Here is a 19,831-nt window from a genome sequence, read left to right as displayed (position 1 = left end):
TATATATATACTAAATCTCTTTTGAATATGCATGTAACATTGTATTGCATGTTTCCTTATCATATATATAAAACAGTACAAATTTCGAAACAGATAATCTTACAATCTTAACAAAAATCATGCAACATATGGCATTCGTAATCAGTTTAATCGCAGCATTTACAAAATACAAAATGCGCAGTCGTCATGCGAAGGCTTATAAGCCAGTTGTAAGGGTTTAAAATCAACAAATTGATATGCTTTCATATCTAGTAGGATTTTCTTAGTCTGTTCATTCCCCCTGAAAAAATAGAAAATATAACATTTTTCATTACATACACAACTTTATTAATCAATTACAATGTACATGCCATTGGTTAAATCGGTTATTCAGCAAATAGCGTAAAAGTACTAATAAAAGTAGATGATGTTTAAGTCCACCCACTTGCATTTGAATAGTCTTTTTACACTTGACTTTACCCTGAACCCACGTGGCATAAATGCACTGAGCACATTTTCTGTTAGTAATAAATATTTGTCTCATGTTAAATGAAAAGGTTTTTAAGGGGATATAAATGTATTAAGCGGTCGCATTATTTTTTATGCTTTGCCATACACACCGTCAGATGGTCCAGTTATTTAGGAAGTAGAAGGACAGTACACGCAAAATCTTGCCTAACTCGTATCAGGTCTTCATTTTCTAGTTAGAACCAGTTTGTTACAAATATACTTTCATAGAAAGAAAGAAAAGGAGAGTCATATAATTGCACACAGCCAAATAATCAAATATCACTCTCTAGAACCTTTTAACAACATTTATATGAAGTCCAGTCAGTTTGTTTGTATCAAATATTATTTATAGTCGCAAGCGGTAACCATATGTGCGACTCCTTTGAAAGACTGTTGGTAATTTTAGTGGGAGAATAGTGCAAGACCAGTAGTAACTCAAATTTCAGAAGCGTTTCTGATTCTTTAGCGTGCCGGGTATAAAGCACACAGACACAAGACTCTTATCCTAGTTATGTTAGCTGGAGAGGCTGGGTTGGGGGTGTAGCCGAACTCAACAGCCCTAGTCTCGTAGTCGGACAGTGTTACCAATGGATGACTGCGTACATTCTGTTTAATCTATTTTTATTTGTTTAAAATCCAACTTAAGCCTGATGAGTCAACTTATCTAAACATGCCAATATTTACCTCCTCCTATCATGCCTCCGCCTCCAAGACCGCCCATTCCGCTTCCAAGACCGCCCATTCCGAAACCACTGTTAATTCCGCCTCCCATATTTCCACCACCTAAATTTCCGCCTCCAATATTTCCTCCACCTAAACTTCCACCTCCAATGTTTTCTCCGCCTGAAACATATATTTTCCTTCATAAGTGATAAAAGATAGTGTTAACTTGTGAAAACCTTTCAATTGTTACAGAGGAAGACTTATGAGCGCGAAATAGAATTGCTTTAACTTTGATAAAACATGTGTATTGCTTAACCTACTGACAAAATAGGTTAAGCCAAAAAGCAATCAATAACAGTTTTTTTTAATTTCTTTACATTTTGACTAAAACTGTATATTAATCAATTTGTAAAGGATCTCAGAAATCTTACCTAAGATACCGCCTCCACCCATTGATCCTTTACCGAAACCACCCCCAAGACCGCCCATTCCGCCTCCAAGTCCGCCCATTCCACCTCCAAGTCCGCCCATTCCACCTCCAAGACCGCCCATTCCACCGCCAAGACCGCCCATGCCACCATTTATACCACCCAGACACCATTGTTACCACCCAGACCACCATTGTTACCGTTAAAACCATTGTCTGGACAAAAAGTTGAAAGTTACATAAGTAATTTTTTACACTCCGTAAAATAATGCCAAATTATTTCAAATACATATGTATAACTTTCATAACTTAAGAATATAACACATAGTATTTTAGATACAATATTATTGCTTCTTATTTTAGGCAAGTAGTAAAAAGACAAGTTTTGATTTTCATCTTAAGTACAGGTTCTTTTCAACAATTAACTCATTGAATGACACAACAAAGTCAAGTTTCCAAAATATGTTACCAGAGAATACGTCTACTCACTTGACAGGCCATTGTTTCCGTTCAGACCAGCATCGTCCATGTTCATTCCTCCACCAATACCTCCCCCACCAATACCTCCTCCTCCAATCATACCACCTCCCATTTTTCCACCTCCGATCATTGATCCTCCACCAATGCCACCATTCCCAATCATTCCTCCGCCCAGTCCGCCATTACCAATTGTAGCCCCGCCTCCAATTCCACCAATACCGCCTCCTCCAATACCAATCCCTCCTCCTCCAATCATGCCACCTCCTCTTTTCCCACCTCCTATCATTGATCCACCGCCAATGCCACCATTTCCGATCATTCCTCCACCAATTCCGCCACCCCCAATCATTCCACCTCCGATTCCACCTCCCCCAATCATTCCACCGCCTCCAATGCCACCACCTAAAAGAAATGTATTGTTATACAGTTTAGTAAATTAAATGTGACATCATCTTTCTAAAAGACGATTTCGACAGTTTTCTTCCTTTTATTTTACTCAAATTACGCGAAAATATCTTTATCGTGTTTTATGACTAAGCTTTATTTTCTTGCCTATAAAAGATTTTCAAAAGTAGCGGAGCTTTAACTAGAAATGGAAATGTCTTCCTGTAAAAAAGATGATTTGAAAAAAAATCTTTACACCGCAGAAGTGAAACAATGCCAACTGTCGTGTACATTTTAAAGAAATTATTTCATTTTTTTTAAAATACTCACTTGGTAGATCAGCTATATTTTAAAACATGCAAAAGTAACGACAGGTCAGTGACATAATTTTGAAGACGAATAAATGATCTTTTGTTATTTGAACTAAAATTGCCAAAACCTAAAATTAAGGCGTTTTTCATCCTTTAAAATCTGACAAAAACTAACTTTTACAATGTCGCCATGATTTTAATCCTGAGACTTAAGTATTCTTTATCATTTTATCCCAAAACGAATGTCTTTTTCAAAGAAACTGCCGAAAAACAACTATAGTAAGAATTTAAACTGTCGCTTCCGGGTTGAGCCATTTAAACTGATATTATTTACGCCCTATAGATTTATCATTACATGTATTGCATTTAACGTGCATTAATTTATGATATTTCATAAAGACAAAAAAATCTGATATAACAACGCTTAAACTGGTCTGGTTACCGACTAGAAAATCTTTTTTATTATTTTTTTTTAAATCATTCCTCTTATACATTCTGAGCTCTGATTATCTAGTGTTTTGCGAAGGGAAGGGGCATAATCATACACAATTTTAATAACCTCAGGAGTTATCTCCTGTGAACAAAATACATGGTCTGAACACAGACTACAGCATTATGTTTTAAGGGGAAAAAACAGCCATGTTGAAATATTTGTTTTTCTTTTATGACTTTGGAAAAATTTGCAGAATTGTTTTTCTCATTGTGTCTAAAGACAAAATGACACGAAAAAAATGAGGCATCGATTATGCTGTCTCGTAATACGCTTATATGGTCATAAACGGCATTCCATTACACAAACAAGAGCTCCGCCAAGTGGGGCAGTATACGTCCGAAGGGTAACATCAGAGGATGGGAGCAAAATTTAAAGAACTTGACTGTTGAAGCCCAAAGGACAGGAACAACGAAGGGAAGAAATTCAAAAAAAAATCTGGGTCCACAAAAAAATCCTTACCAAGTAAAGGTAAAGTCAAAATACACCTAAAATTGGAGGTACCATCCATGTTGTATCAGAGAAAAATGGTCTCGGTTTTCCCCTACGGCCAATAATAAAAAAAAGTTTCAAAATAAGCTATTTATAGTATCATAAAACGGAAGTAATTCAAAACATTTTATTGTAAGTGAACAAAAAGAGATCTGCCGAATAAAAACAAGAGCACTGCAATGCAGAGCAATATACACAAAGCGAAGTCATATATGACCTTTGAGCCCTAAGTGTGACCTTGACCTTGAAGCGAGTCATCCGATACATGCGCTCTGCACGTCGTCTCGGTGTGGTGAACATTTATGCCAAGTTTCTTTGAAATCCTTCAAGCAGTTCAAGAGTTACAGAGCGGACACGAAATTCCTAACGGACGGACGGACAGACGGACACCGCGGTGGGGATTCCGGGGAAAATAGAACAGGACATGAAATAATGCATTCTAGCGCATTGTTTTTGCACAGAAGTACTATTAAAATTGTATCAGCCATACACGTTTGTAAGTTGCAATTAAGGTATGAATAGCTCTACGTGGTTTAGAGGTACAAAGTTATAATATAGAAAGAAGCCAAAGAAATGGCCAAGACATCATAGTTAGGCAATACAGCGGTAGAGCGATTACGGACCCGTTCTCTTTAGACACAGATTATAAAAAGTCCTTAAATGTAAACAAAGTCTTACCTCCGATCATATTTCCACCTCCTATAGCACCACCCCCGATACCTCCAATACCGCCCCCGCCAATCATTCCTCCTCCCAGTTTGCCACTTCCTCCGATTCCGCCACCTCCTAACATGTTTCCGCCACCGATTCCGCCCCCTCCTAGCATGTTACCGCCACCGATTCCGCCCCCTCCTAGCATGTTTCCGCCACCGATTCCGCCCCCTCCTAGCATGTTACCGCCTCCTATACCTCCTCCACCAATCATACTGCTTGATCCCATCCCAAGGATTCCTCCATTTCCCATTCCTCCGTACCCACCTATAGTTCAAACAATCAAAAGCATTAAACATGATAAACTAGTAAAGGATGTATTGTGTTTGATAGAGCGTTAAACAAAGTTACTGTAAAACACATATTTTCGCTGTGTCAGAATTCCGCGAATTTGAAATTTTGGGTATGTTCGCGAGGTTTGATATTCGTGAAATTGTAAAAATAGTATCGAGTAGAATTTGAATAATACATATGATGAATATTTACGCGAGGACTGATTTTCGCGATATGTAGGGCTCGCGAATATAGCGAAATTAAAACCCTCGCGAAAATTTCTGCTTTTACAGTATACTGTATTTCCATTAGGTGCTTGTAGCCAGAGACCCAAAATTTGTACATTTTGAATATGATTTCAAGATGTTAAAACGGTTCTTGGTGTAATCGGTCAAGTTGCGCATAGTTTGCATCTTTTAAGTATGCCCGTGTTATTACCGGGACCAGCGACACATTAATGTTTTCCTTTAAATTTATGTATCACATGTTTGACATGGCAGGAGTGAAATAAAAAAAAAAAACATCACATAAATTTGATAATACACTAGCGTAATAAAGCTTTGACGTTGACGTTGACTTAAATGTAGGAAACGTTAGCCGAATTTACGTAGTAAAGAATGAAGAAATTGATGTTTTAGCAGGAAAAGCCTACATGTGGTAAAAGGAATATTGCATTTGTGACTTTCCAAACTGAAGTTATCAAACTCGTTGAATTAGTTCAATATGAAAAGAAACTCATGTAATATCAACGTTTTACTGTATTCATATTATGACATGTATAATATGAAAAGAATTTTAAATATGGCATAAGGAAATTGTGCATAAAATTCATTTTTTTACGATTAACAATATATTCTGCAATTCACAAACACTGAATAGTTTCCATGAATAATTGCAGAATTGAAGATTATGTTAAAATAAATATTAGAGAATCTTTTTTCTTTTCTTTTTTTTTGACGGTTGTGTATTTTGACACAGGTGAATGGGAGACTGTTAAAAATGTTGTATAGATGTTGTTGATTTCGTCTAGCAGGAAAGCAAATATTTCGTAGGGCGGTATTTACTCGTAAAAGGTGCCGTTTACACAAGTTATACTGTATAATTACATTAATTTCTTTTATGAAATGCTAACAGCATTCATTTTATTTAAGTTTAATGCCTCATTAGGAATTTGTGAATGTTTTTTTAATCTTGTAACAGCGTATTTCGTTAGCAGAAGTCGTACTTTCTAAAACAAGGACTTACCCATAAATCTTCTTCTCCAACTGCCTCCACCACCTCCACCTCCTCCTGTAACAAAAAAAGTCATTTAAGGTGTGGCATATAACGGTTTACGAAATTCTTTTTTACAAAATCTTCAAATCAAAAGTTTGTATATTTTCCAATATATTTAAAAAGTATAATTATAAATCTATACGTTTATGGAAAGGTTTCTTCAATCTCTGAACAGATTAAAATAAAACTGTGCATAATCCTTATGACTATAGAATGCTATGTTAGATTTTGTTTCACATCATCATTTTTTACCAAGGCTTACAAATTTACTGCATTTTAAATAGTATCCCCTGCTTGAGGGAACCAGAATTCCGACAGCTGTCTTTAAGCCGACTGTTTTCCCTTTAATATCCAATGACAGAAATGTTATAGTCCCTTAACCACACGATAAAGGGTAATAAAATTAAAATATACACGGTTTTCTTCCTTCAAAAATCTATGAACAGGAAATAGCCTATAGCATGCAGTTAAACTATTGGATAGTTAAACCTTGTTCGAAAAGAGAGAATGGTTAAGACTTTACAGTCCTTTTGTGACCTTTATCTGCAAGCTCCACAATTAGTTGTATTGACCGAAAAGACTTTTCCAAAACATATATGTTTATATACTTTCTAAATAAAACAAAAAGATACACGTCTTTTTGGCACATACATAATTAAACGGAAAATTACTTGTAAAATATTTTTTATATATTTTAGTGGAAAACGTTCATACTCATTGTAGTTCAAAGACCATACAGCTAAGTTGAGCTGTGTTGATTTTGGTTTAACGCCGTTTTCCAACGGTATATTACAGGTTTCAGTTATGTTAACCAGAGTTTATGGAATGTACACCGGTACTGAATATTGTTCTACTGAATACCACAAGTAACCGACAACTGCTCCAAATAAATAAAAGGTAGAGGACGAACGGCAAATGTGTCAAGTCAGTTGTGCTGTTCTTCTGACAGGATGGTGTCACAGTGAAAAAATATTGAAATGTTTAAATGAGGTATATCTGTTAAGCACTTGCAAGTCGAAAATGTTGTTCTGTAAGTAATTATATTGTAAATAAAAGAAAGGTGGACACGTAGTTTTTTAACTTACCATAACTCTTGCCAGTGGCTATGACGTCAGAGACAACCAGAAGAGAACACAGGGAAGCTAAAGTTAATTTCACGGAGGTCATTCTGTAATTCAGAAATAAAGCACAAATATTTCAAGATAGTTGACTCGTAAATCAATCGGCAAGTAATATATTTTCCGTACGTGCGTTCGGTATTTTCCGGAATTTTCGGAAAGCAATGTTCAAGTTGAGCCACATTTATTGCCGAAAATGCCATTGACCTTTAAACCACATGGCTAAAGGTTGTCCTGAGAATACGTAAATAACCGGAAATTGCCGAGTGTCATAGAAGGTTCCAATATCTTAAAATATATTTTTGCGACCAGCATGGATCCAGATCCGAGCAGTCTGGTCAGGATCCATGCTGGTCGCAAATGCACTATGTTGATTTTCTCATGGTGCGGCTCATTTCATGTATTATAAATGTCACTAAAAAGTGATAAAGTGAGTGAAAAGATTAAATAAAATAAGCGGAATGTTGATTTTCTCCATTTTTTTTCAAAAGTACTGCAATAGTGTACTCCCTTCTACACAACATTTTGATAATTTGAAAGGATATGTTGCTACTTCATATGTCGTCCAAATTGTATTAAGTTTGAGAGGGAGAAAACTCCTTAAAGTTTGAAATTTTTTTTTCGCGTTGCTTTTGTTGTTATTTGATACTCACAAATAATACCAGAATTCAACATTCGCAAACCATTTTATCGTTTAGAAATAGGGGTACTGTAATATGAACTATAGGATACGACGTTCCTACCTGTCATCCGACTTAAAGGGGACGAAACATTCAAACGTTTAAATCTTTTAAAACGAACTATTTCGTATTGTTAAACGTAACAAATATCAGCAAATGAACAAATTATTGGACAATCGTAATATTGTATTTGCAAAACATTCCTGCATCTTATAAATGAATTTTTATAGAAGTAATGTAAGATTAAAATTTTGATATTTCTACTTTGCGGTTGTTCAAACCAACAGAGCGAAAATAAATTTAATTCAGTAAAGTAATACTTGGTAACGTACTTGAGATTTTTTATCAATAATCTTGCTGTTTATTCATATGACTTTTGTTTTACAAATCTTTAAAGATCCATGAAATGTTTGTATGTATAAATGAATTATAATTTTTAGTTTTAACTTAACATTATGTGCACAATTATGTGACAAAATAAATCTTAAGTTTCGAATTGCATAGATAATACGCCTTTGGTAGCAACTATTGTTGAATTATCTAAGTGTAAATTCCACAGTATAATTTCACACGAATGTAAATATTCAAGAGTTTTCAAAACTTAAGTTTCACTTACTTGTCTTTCTGCAGCGGGCGGCTATCCTTGATAGAGAAGTTTCACAACTGTGCCCTTTTCAGTCCAGTTTCCAGTATTTATAGACCCGAGGCCAAGCAACGTAAACCCTTCCTTACAATTAATTCGCTGCTTCATTGTCTTTAATAATTTAATAAGTATTGTCCAATGACATCTTTATGGCCATGTACAAGCCATCTTTTAGTTGTACATCCTTATAGGAAACGAAAAACAAGGTGAATTGCACAGTTTTTTGTCATTATACGAAAAACATCGCTCATCAATGTTGTTGTTTACAAGACTGTCAAACGCAGCGCCTATACTCGCACGTTTAAAGATGACCAAATGATGGGCAATAACAAATTGGTAAAAATCAAAGGGAACGGACTCCTTGCGCAATAAGGTTACAGTAAAAAGTTTGTAGTTGTCAATGTTAACAAGACAATTTGAGTAACTATCATGTCGCTTGTCATATATTGGCCGTAAATCATATTATGATGGGCATAAATCAGGTAAAAAGTAAAAATAAAAAATACCGAAATTTTAAAGTCTTCCTCAACAAAATTTACACGTGTCTGCTTCCGTCATATCAAAGAAAATATGTTGTTTTATTTTACAACAACTTGTTTATTTGTTTTTGTTGAGTAATATGGTTACTAATATCTTTAAAAGTATGTCAGACGATATTATACTGTATCAGAGATATGTAAGATTTTGAGCGAATTATAGCTGCTGGTAGATTGACTGTTATTCGTAAATATTTGAGACTTTAAAGGAATCCAATGACCATCTTTAACTAAAATATTATTTACTCATATAAGGTTGTTGTTGTTTTTGTTTTTTTTACCTTTTTTGGTGAGTACCACACAGATTACGGGCTAATATCTAGAAGATTAGCATGACCAAATTAAAATAATAAGTGCGCTTCCATTGTTTAATATCAAATTTATACTCATTATTACCTTTAAGATGCTAATTGATAACACTCTGGCCTACTCCATCGTAGTTTAATTTCTACGCTTTTGAACTCAAAACCTCAATAAATTTGGCAATGTACTTTACATTTATTGAACTTAAAACTTTATTTTTGTTGTCTAGAGTTGCGTGATTAAATCCAAAGACGAAACAGCTGTACAGTACAGGTCAGAATTCTACTAAATTTTTCTTTGAGTTATAGATTGATCAGTGTCTTTTAAATTTAAAAATGATCGATCTTACTGGACATCACGTAAGCAGCATTTTAGTGCTTTCAAGATAGCCCACTACAGTGTATTCTAAACATTATTTACTTTCATATAAATTCAATTATTATAAAGTTTATCCTACATTCTGATAAGACGAATTGTCAATGTCAAAATAAATGCTTTCTCAAAAGGTACATCTGCGCATTTCTTGAACACGTTAACTTCTAATTAATCCATATATTTAGTACGACTCGGATTAAACCCCTACTTGCAAGAATTGCAAATTAGTTCTTTTTCAGTAAATTAACTGCATTGATAGAAATACATTCTACGGCATTAGATCACTAAGAGTAAGATATTTCATAAAAATAGACCATTAATTTTTTATGAACACTGTAGTAGTATGAAATTTGACATATCAGAAGCGTATTTTGATGTCTCCGAAATGTGTCCACGTGTTCATATAGTAATATCCAAATAAGCTGAGCATTATTAAATGATTTTTTTCTAACTTTACATTGATACTGCTGAACACAGTTATAGGATGAACACCACTAAATCTGGCTGATTTTTTTTTTATTTCATATAAAATCCACTAACTTTCTAACGGTTTTTAGACATTTTCTAGCATATAAGATTTTCATTGACTTATTTTCCCAGAAAGAACTATATCGCTTCTATAGAAAAAAAGAGGTGTTAACATTCATATAAGAAAACTACAGTTCTTTAAATACAACCCGCTGAATTTACTCCTTTTCGCTTCTTTGAGACATTTATGGGGGCAAGGGACAGTTACTTTGAAAATTCCACAAATCTGCGCTGATACCAGTGCGAAACAAATCATGAAAAATCCAATTTTGATAAATTCAAGGCAAGTTTTGAGCGAATGTATTGCATAGACTTGGCACTTCATTGTGTGACATTTTCAGCCTGCCGATTCTGTTGCTTCTGTGATAAAAAAAACGAGTAAAAGGCAGGTTTCAGGACACTAAATTTTGAGGCACAAATGTCCCAAAATGCACACTTTGCGCGACCTGTACCGTATTATCTGCAAATGACTGACCTAAAACACATGCATATTTTTAAAGCATGTGGCCATACAAAAATAATGGTGGGAAGAAAAGTGTCTCATAACCGTTTACTTTTTCCGCTATTTTGAGCTGAATCTGGATGGATGAATGACCGTTTCCATTTCGTCTGAATTCCGTTACCTCAGGTAAGACTTTAGACCCGGCCGTCTACACGGAGCTAGGAAAATCGATTCAAGTACATATTTACTTTACACAATAACTACTCGTAGCCAGGAATCCTCAGTTCTATAAACATCATAAATAACCAGTTGAATATAAATGCCTTTAAAGTGCATCTGTCTATTTTATTTAAAAAACGTACCCGGGCCAAATGCGAAACTGGCCCCTGCCACTAAAATTCTAACGCCGCCATTTTATTGATCGCGGCGATCATATTGAATAGCTAAATTATATGCGCGCTGGGGAAAATATTTCATGATGGACCTGTGAATTTTTTACTTATGGGTGAAGCAGGTCTCATAAGCGTAAATACGACTAGCTTCTACTGATTATAAAACATACCGTACGATTTGTTGTGAATTAACTGTTGTTGTACTTTTAGTAGCTCAACCGCCACCCTTGTTTAAGAGCAACATTTAAAAAACACGTTTTTTTTTATCCTCAAGTAATTAGTAAGTAGGCTCGCCCAGTTTAATCAATAACCCACAATTGACCAACCCCTCTGGCACAGTATCTAGACGCATAATCTAACTCTATACATAGAGCACCTACTTCATCCGATTTACATTCGGAACATTTTCAAGCGTTTCGGGCTTTATCGTGAGTTTAACATGGGATTTTTGAACCGTCCAAAGATGCTGGAATTTTTTGTCTCATTGTTTTTTGTTTTTTTTTTAATATAAATGTTACTGCTTTCATTGTCTACCACTTTTTTTCCCACCCTTGCCTGAAAAAACAGTACTGAGTTTGTACACTGTTCAGACAATTGTGCTCTGCTGAAATTTAACCAAACACAAGTTTACCTGCATAAACAGAAAGCATGATATGTCACCATGCGCGGATCCAGAGAGGGAGGGGGGGGTGGGGGTGACCGGGGGTCCGGGCCCCCTCTGGAAAATCTTTAAAAAAGGAAAGAAGACAAGAAGAAAAGAAAATGTTTTTCGAAAAAGGCAACATTAGGACTGCATGTAAAGTATATGCGGCTGCTGCTACATACGACCCCGACATAATTCATATTATTTATCTAAAAGAAACTAAGAATTTTACCTTCAAGAAAGCTTGATTTTATCATTTTCCCATTTAACAAGTTAGTCCATAAAACTGTCCCAGAATGCAAAAAAATGAAGTGCTAAATTTCAAAATTTCCAGGGTGTGTGTGTGGAGGGGGGGGGGGGGGGGGGGCAGGGGATCGGACCCCTTCTGAGAAAATTGGCTGTGTCCGTGCATGGTCACTATACCTGTCCAGTACTGGACATTGTGGTAAACGCTTCTTTCCTGCACAAATGACAATTTTGCAACTTCTGTCCAGTTTGTACAAATTTCTGGCCGCGATAAACCATTTGACTTGTCTAGCATGGGATAGGAACATGCCGATTTCGATAGAATGCTACACATACATACTGAAAAGCGATAGAGTAAAAGGAAACACGATGCTATTGAGAAAGGACACGAGCAAGGGGAGAAAGATTAGCACTATTTATATATATACTCGTGGAGGCTAAAAGTATGATTTGGTAGTGATCAGACTTATAAAAGACACTGTGTTATTATTTAACGACTTTGCGCATTGGCGGAAACTGAAGGGACCAATTTTTGTCCCGTGTTTAATGCTTTAACTGCATATCAAAAAACTGGAAAAAAGTAGAAATGTAAATGTCGTTGTCAATCGCTGAAATATATCTGACTTCGGTTTAAGATATGTGAAAGATATAACTTATGTTCCGAAACTTCTAGAAAATTATTTTGAAAGGAGCCTCCCTAAATAACGTCATTATATTTATTCTGAAAGGTTATAATAATAATAATAATAATAATAATAACTTTATTTAAAGCGGATAACATATTTGGCTATAGCCAGTCTAACATATGGTCCCAAACATAACAATGTAAAAATTCATCCTAAATACGTACACCATGTACGTAACATAGACAGTGAAGTAGTACAATACAAAGAAATTAAAATAAGATACAATTATGTACAAGTGGTGATAGAATAAATGTTATTTGTAATCGGCGCACCAAAATCCTGAGAAAAGTACGTGAAAGCGTTGGATTACATATAAAGAAACAATATTGTTATCATGTCACATATGCAATAACAGAAATGGACTAAAGTAAAAAATAATAACACATGATATGACAGTTATATGAGACACACAATGAAAAAACCAACATAGTGCGTTTGCGACCAGCATGGATCCAGAACCGCCTGCGCATCCGCGCAGTCTGGTCAGGATCCATGCTGTTCGCTAAGGGTTTCTCTAATTGCAATAGGCTTTGAAAGCGAACAGCATGGATCCTGACCAGACTGCGCGGATGCGCAGGCGGTCCTGGATACATGCTGGTCGCAAACGCACTATGTTGGTTTTCTCGCGGCGCGGCTCAATATTATGTGACCATGTGCATGGTATTGCGCTCGGAAGTGACTTGTCGCGCAGCTGTTGCGTCAATGTTTATATATGGGGCTATGAGACTGCCGGGGAGGTAAGAAATTAATAGACATTTCAGCTGTATAGGGGCGTGTACACAGAGTAATGTGATGGAAACTTGCCTGTTTTATTCTTGTTCTTATTCAGTCACTTTAGAAATATAATATCTTTTCCAGTGGTAGTCTGTGATAAATCTCATTACCGTTTGATCTGACTGAAGCTAGTTTGATTACTGGTCCTTTCTTTTTGTCAAATTTTAGCCGGACCGTCGCTGAGGAAAAAATAAATGTGATAAAGTCAGCTACGTGAATCCTTACAAAAATACACGAAATTACGTTCCTTGTTATTTAAATATTGAAACTGTGTACGCATATGGTCAGTTGGTGGCATAACTATATGGCATGTTCATATGAATGGCGCTATATATCATGTTTACGTTTTGGATAATAACTACTTACAACTAAGTGCGGACCTGAAATGAAGTATTGCAGTGACCTATGATATACCGGGATAACCTATCAATAACCGCACTGAAAGTTATAATAAGAAGAAATTTACACAATATATGCCGTTTTTACATGTACTCTCTTATCGAAATAATTGTAGAACGATACAAAAATAATTATATATTCATAATAATAAATATTACAAAACAGTTACTGTAAAAGCTGACATGCATTTGCTAACTGTTAGATGTACTTTTAACTTTCGATTACTGTATCTGACATTATGTTGATTTTCAGCAATTTCCAATAATATCAAACTGCCGATGCTAAGATTTCATCGTGAAATTTGAACAATGCTCTTATAATCCTCACATAGCATCAATGAACTTGTATTCGAGTCTTTGTAATTTAATTTTGTCGGCATTTTTACAAATACATAAACAGTTACTTCTACATTGTATTTATACAAATATTCCATGAGCTGATAATTCATCATTCTTAAACTTTATTTGTCGGAAGGCAGTAATCACATTCTTTCAATACATTGTCATTTGTAAGAGTTTTTTTTCCCCTTTCAACAAAGTATTCTTTGATATTGTTTTACAGCTACATAAACATATATTTCCTGAAGGGTTGATAATTCGTCTTTCTTAGACGGACATGATGACATGTTTTTTCAAAACTCTGTTATCTGTACAGCGACTCTCTATATCGTAATTCACAACTGAAACTGGTAAGTAGAGCTTACGTGAAAGTTACACAATTTACACTACTATCTATTTACTTTTTGGACGAGCGTTAATATAACGGGCTTTTTCTTCATCCGTCCATTCATTAGACAAGAGTTCTTTCTGTTTACAAAATATCTAAATGTTGTTGAGGAAATGTGATTATTTTTCTAAAACCGTAAGCGATCTCTTACTTTCAATGTCTAAACAGTCTCGTTTCCCTGATATTTTCCCAGTTTTGCATAACATACTCGCACCATAAAATTTAACTTTCACGGCTTATTTGGATTCTCTGGTTCACAGACGACCTATAATTCTAATAAAGTTTATATTGATATTCTGCCTGTACCGGTGTTATATATAGAACATGTTTCTTGTTATCTAAACTTTCTCCTTTTTCAGTCCCTGGCGCACACGCGATTGTCATGCAAGTTATTAAGTTTACATTGATATTCTGCCTGTACCGGTGTTATATATAGAACATGTTTCTTGTTATCTAAACTTTCTCCTTTTTCAGTCCCTGGCGCACACGCGATTGTCATGCAAGTTATTAAGTTTACATTGATATTCTGCCTAAAGTATACCGGTGTTATATATAGAACATGTTTCTTGTTATCTAAACTTTCTCCCTTTTCAGTCTCTGGCACACACGCGATTGTCATGCAAATTAAGTTTATATCTATATTCTTTCTTCACCGATGTTATATCTAATACCTTGTCTGGTGTTATCTGAACTTTCTCTGGGTTATTTCGAGTCTCAGGCGCACACACGACTCATCATTCAAATAAAGTTTATGTTGTTATTCTGCCTGTACCGGTGGTATATCTAATACCTTGTCTGATGTTATCTGAACTTTCTCAGGGTTATTTCGAGTCTCAGGCGCACACACGACTCATCATTCAAATAAAGTTTATATTGTTATTCTGCCTGTACCGGTGGTATATCTAATACCTCTCCATGTGTTATCTTAATTTTCTCTGGGTTATTTGGAGTCTCTCGCGTACAAACGACTTATCATTCAAATTAAGTTTATGCTGCCTCTCTTCTTGAATCGGTGTTATGCTGAAAGTTTCCATATGTGTTTCATTATAAACTGGTTGATCGTATGGCAACTGTTTAACGTTTTGTGCCGGCTCATCTTTCACAGGAGGTGTCCTTTCAGTTAATTCAACGTTTGAATCTTCCCCGCACTTGCAACATTTACATCCCATCTCAAACGTTTGCGATATTAATAAAAACACATAGACACGATTTGTTTTCACCTAAACGCTTTCAAACTTTTATTGAAAGAAGTTTACTCAATAGAAATAAATAGGTAGTTAGCGGTATATTTTTAAAAATAACATATAGCGTGATATAGGATAAATACGTTTAAATGACACTTTTAACAATACTGTCACGAAAACAATCTGTACTGTTTTAATAGCAACCAGGGTCAGGAGTAAATTATGACCAGTGTATAAAGAAGCCCGATTTATATTGCAGATTTTCGTACAAATATTTGAAGTATTTGTGTTATTCAAACTAAGTTTTCATTCACATAAATCGCGTACTTTATTTCTACTAAGATTTATTTAAAGGCTGTATTTTAAAACTAGTTATGTAAAATATTCAATTTTTCATGTTTGTGTTAATATTTATTGAACTTGTTTTATTCAGAAGTCCGGTACAACTTTGTGTACTATTTCAATAAATAAATTCAAATAATAAATTCAACAACATATTTTAAATTAATTGTCTGTTTTCAGTACATTGTACATAACAAATTAATTACGATCATTTCTGTACGGTGTTCCGTTTGGACAATCGTGACTTTTTATTTAATACTAAACCGCGATGCACGATGGTACGTTGACGAAAACGCGATGACGCGATGGCATGATGATGAAACAACGATGGTACGAAATCGCGATCGTGCGATGGTACGATGGTGAAATGTCGATGTAATATCGCGTTTTCATCATCGTACCATTGCGTTTTCACCATCGCACCATCGTGCCATCGCGTTTTCATCATCGTACCGTCGTGCCATCGTGTTTTCACCATCGTACCATCGCGTTTTCACCATCGTGCCATCGCGTTATCATCATCGTACCATCGTGGTTTCACCATCGTACCATCGCGTTTTCACCATCGTGCCATCGCGTTATTATCATCGTACCATCATGGTTTCACCATCGTACCATCGCGTTTTCACCATCGTACCATCGCGTTTTCACCATCGTGCCATCGCGTTATCATCATCGTACCATCGTTGTTTCACCATTGTACCATCGCGTTTTCACCATCGTACCATCGCCTTCCGGTTAGAAATGCGTAGTCCCGTACACTTGTTTTTTGTCAAAAATAGATGAATGTATCTCAATGTATTTTGTGAGAAGAAATTTACCATTTAGATTCTGCTGTTTTGCAATATGTTTTACAAAATGTTCAATGCTCAATTCATTAAAACTGTAAAATCTTCAAGGCCACGTCCTTTGTATTTTATGCATGCATGAAAGTAAATAAAAAGCTTGGTGTAATAGTCACATGGTAGTATTTAAACTCAGGTTATTCTTGTTAGGATGTAGAAGGTACATAGTGCAATGTGAAAATGAGATTGTATCAAGCCTGTAATTTACTGACACAAATACTGTACCACTGCGCATGACCACCGGAAGGCGATGGTACGATTGTGAAAATGCGATGGTACGATGGTGATAACGCGATGGTACGATGACGAAAATGCGATGGTACGATGATGAAAACGCGATGACACGATGGTGAAAACGCGATGATACGATGATGAAAACGCGATGGTACGGTGATACGATGGCGAAAACGCGATGGTACGATGATGAAAACGCGATATTACATCGACATTTCATCATCGTGCCATCGCGTTTTCACCATCGTACCATCGTTGTTTCATCATCGTGCCATCGCGCCATCGCGTTTTCGTCATCGTTCCATCGTGCATCGCGGTTTAGTATTAAATTTCTGACTATATCATACATAATATCAATACCAAGTAATTCGTTTTTAGTTAAAAAGAGATTTTAAGGGCCATTATACTTGATTTAAGAATTGATATATCCCAAACAGTGATTTGTCGTTGAATAAAATCATTGTTTGGAATTCAGATGCGAAAAGATTATGTAAAAGGGGAGCGGCGATCTGCTTGTTAAGGTGTCGGCTGCTCAACCAGAAGATCGTGGGTTCGAGCTCCATTCGGCCATACCATGCCTTCTTATATGACATAAGTACTCGTTTTGCTAGAAAGTGAAATCGAAAGTGGTTAGAAAAGGCTTGAAGCTTTCATCACAATCGAGCTAAAATAAATTAGTATAAACCAAACAAAGTTATTATGTCATAAGGGCGCATACAGAGTGATATAATACTAAGCATTTAATCGGCAAACAATGATATTATTGAGCGCTCTAACTTACTTTTCCTTCCGAAATAAGAATGTTATCGCAGTTTGTTTTGTGTCTGCAAATGAAACTCTATATACAAGGGAAGTAATTTCGAATGACTGTTTGCGTTAAGAGTTGTTCCGTCCAATGCAAAACAAATACGGATAATTTGGACTTTAGTACAATACGAAAAAATATGGCGTTTTGGACTGTACGTTTAATATTTATAGGTTATTAGCTTTGTATCGGGAAATATGCACGAGTTCTTCAGCGGAAATAGTGTGCGACTTTAGGAGCGCAATATACTTCCGCTGAAGAACGAGTGCATATTTCCCGATGCAAAGATAATAACCTTTTTATTACATACGCATCTACACGTATAAATATTATGTAAATATCATAAATATGTTCAACAGCCTGAATAGGATTGACAATACTGAACTAAATAGAAAAAAATAGTGCAACAACACACACTGAATTACGTCACGCACCCGATATGAAATTCAGGCGTCAGTGTATGGAAAAATATTGTCGTTTCCGGTACCAGTGTAACTTAACGGGGAATAGAAACGAGTATGTAATAATGTTATATATACTTAAACTTAGTGAATGCATTTTAGATCAAACAGTTCAATATTAAAACATGTTTTTCGCCACGTGATAGAAAAGAGAGCTATAAATGGTGAAATAAATAATATGATAATCGCGTGGTTTTAATGGGTTTATACACATTTTGCGATACATCTGACAGCCTTTCATAGTTGGAGGAGTCCTAGTGGGTAAAAATACCGAAAACGTGTAGGTGTAAAGAAATGTGAACTAATTAGTTTACATGACGGACTAATTTGCGTGGATTCATGCCCGAATCAATCTATTCGTAACCTCATTCCGACAATAAAACAACGATATCCTTATCTCTGTTGTATCACAATTTGAACTTCACGATCTCAAGGTCTCAGAAAATCTCAGTTCTAGCTGTAACCATATAATTGTATAACAGTATAATTATATGTACTTATTACTTTTTTGAGGTATAAAACGCAGTTTCAAAAAGATATTCCGCAGCGCCAGTGACGTTTTTGTAATCAATATAACAAACAAATAAGAGCCGCGCAATGAGAAAACCAACATAGTGGGTTTGCGACCAGCATGGATCCAGACTAGCCTGCGCATCCGCTTTCAAAGCCTATTGGAATTAGAGAAACTGTTAGCGAACAGCATGGATCCTGACCAGACTGTGCGGATGCGCAGGCTGGTCTGGATCCATGCTTGTCGCAAACCCACTATGTTGGTTTTCTCATGGCGCGGCTCATAATTTTATTTTACATGTTTATTATACAAATATATTCGGTGCTACGTATTCTAAATCGTAGGTAGGCATTTCATGTATCACTCTGTGAAAAAATAATCTCAATTACTAATTAGAGATTTAAAAAAAGTAACAATGGCCATTTCTTTAGAATATAAAGTTTGGGAGATACCCAACATAAATTGATGCTATCTGGGTTTTTTTAAGAAGATATAACAAAAAGTAAAAGGCAGCAAATTTAAATATTTTCATATTCAGTTTGTTTTATAGTATTTTCATACTCAAATTGTTTCCACCGCGGTATTGGTTATATTTCAGTTCAGACGCTCACAGTTTCCTAATGCTGGGTTTACACTTGCCACGATGTCCACGATTTGAAAGAAGCGTGGTGAACGTGTGGGGTGGGGGTGGGGGTGGGGCATGGGGTCGTGGTATCGAATCGTGGTGATCTTGAGGAAACTTGGTGAAATCGTGACGGTAGTAAGGATCGTGACCAAATTTTTGACAGTCAAAAATTTTTCCACGATTATCCCGATTTATCGTTAAATCTTGAAAGAGCGTGACAGAACGTGGAAATCGTAGTAGAGCGTAGTACAGCTTAACAAACCTTAACATAGCGCATCAGACCTTGATGCTCCATCGTAGGGGATCTTGGTGAACTTGGAAACTCGATTCCCTAAGTT

At 35.8% G+C, this 19,831-nt stretch overlaps 2 protein-coding genes across 2 annotated transcripts; both read right to left on the bottom strand.

Annotated features, from left to right (window-relative positions):
• Window positions 1–248: 248 nt before the first annotated feature.
• LOC128547490 (acanthoscurrin-2-like) lies at window positions 249–1,725 on the bottom strand. Its single transcript, XM_053520425.1, has 3 exons — window positions 1,584–1,725; window positions 1,174–1,332; window positions 249–280 (listed from the first exon to the last, which is right to left on the bottom strand). The coding sequence occupies exons 1-3, from the start codon at window positions 1,723–1,725 to the stop codon at window positions 249–251; spliced, it is 333 nt and encodes a 110-aa protein (XP_053376400.1).
• Window positions 1,593–8,691, bottom strand: LOC123534744 (uncharacterized). The gene is made up of 6 exons (XM_045317140.2): window positions 8,410–8,691; window positions 7,081–7,163; window positions 5,966–6,010; window positions 4,415–4,714; window positions 2,069–2,461; window positions 1,593–1,795 (listed from the first exon to the last, which is right to left on the bottom strand). Exons 2-6 carry the CDS (start codon window positions 7,160–7,162, stop codon window positions 1,734–1,736), a joined length of 882 nt encoding a protein of 293 aa, XP_045173075.2. The 5' UTR covers window position 7,163; window positions 8,410–8,691; the 3' UTR covers window positions 1,593–1,733.
• Window positions 8,692–19,831: the final 11,140 nt, after the last annotated feature.

The sequence above is a fragment of the Mercenaria mercenaria genome, chromosome 12, assembly GCF_021730395.1.
Source record: "Mercenaria mercenaria strain notata chromosome 12, MADL_Memer_1, whole genome shotgun sequence".
In the NCBI taxonomy this organism is placed as follows: Eukaryota; Metazoa; Mollusca; class Bivalvia; order Venerida; family Veneridae; genus Mercenaria; species Mercenaria mercenaria.
The sequence above is the reverse complement of the archived record's forward strand: the minus strand, read 5'-3'. Positions and strand labels throughout refer to the sequence as shown.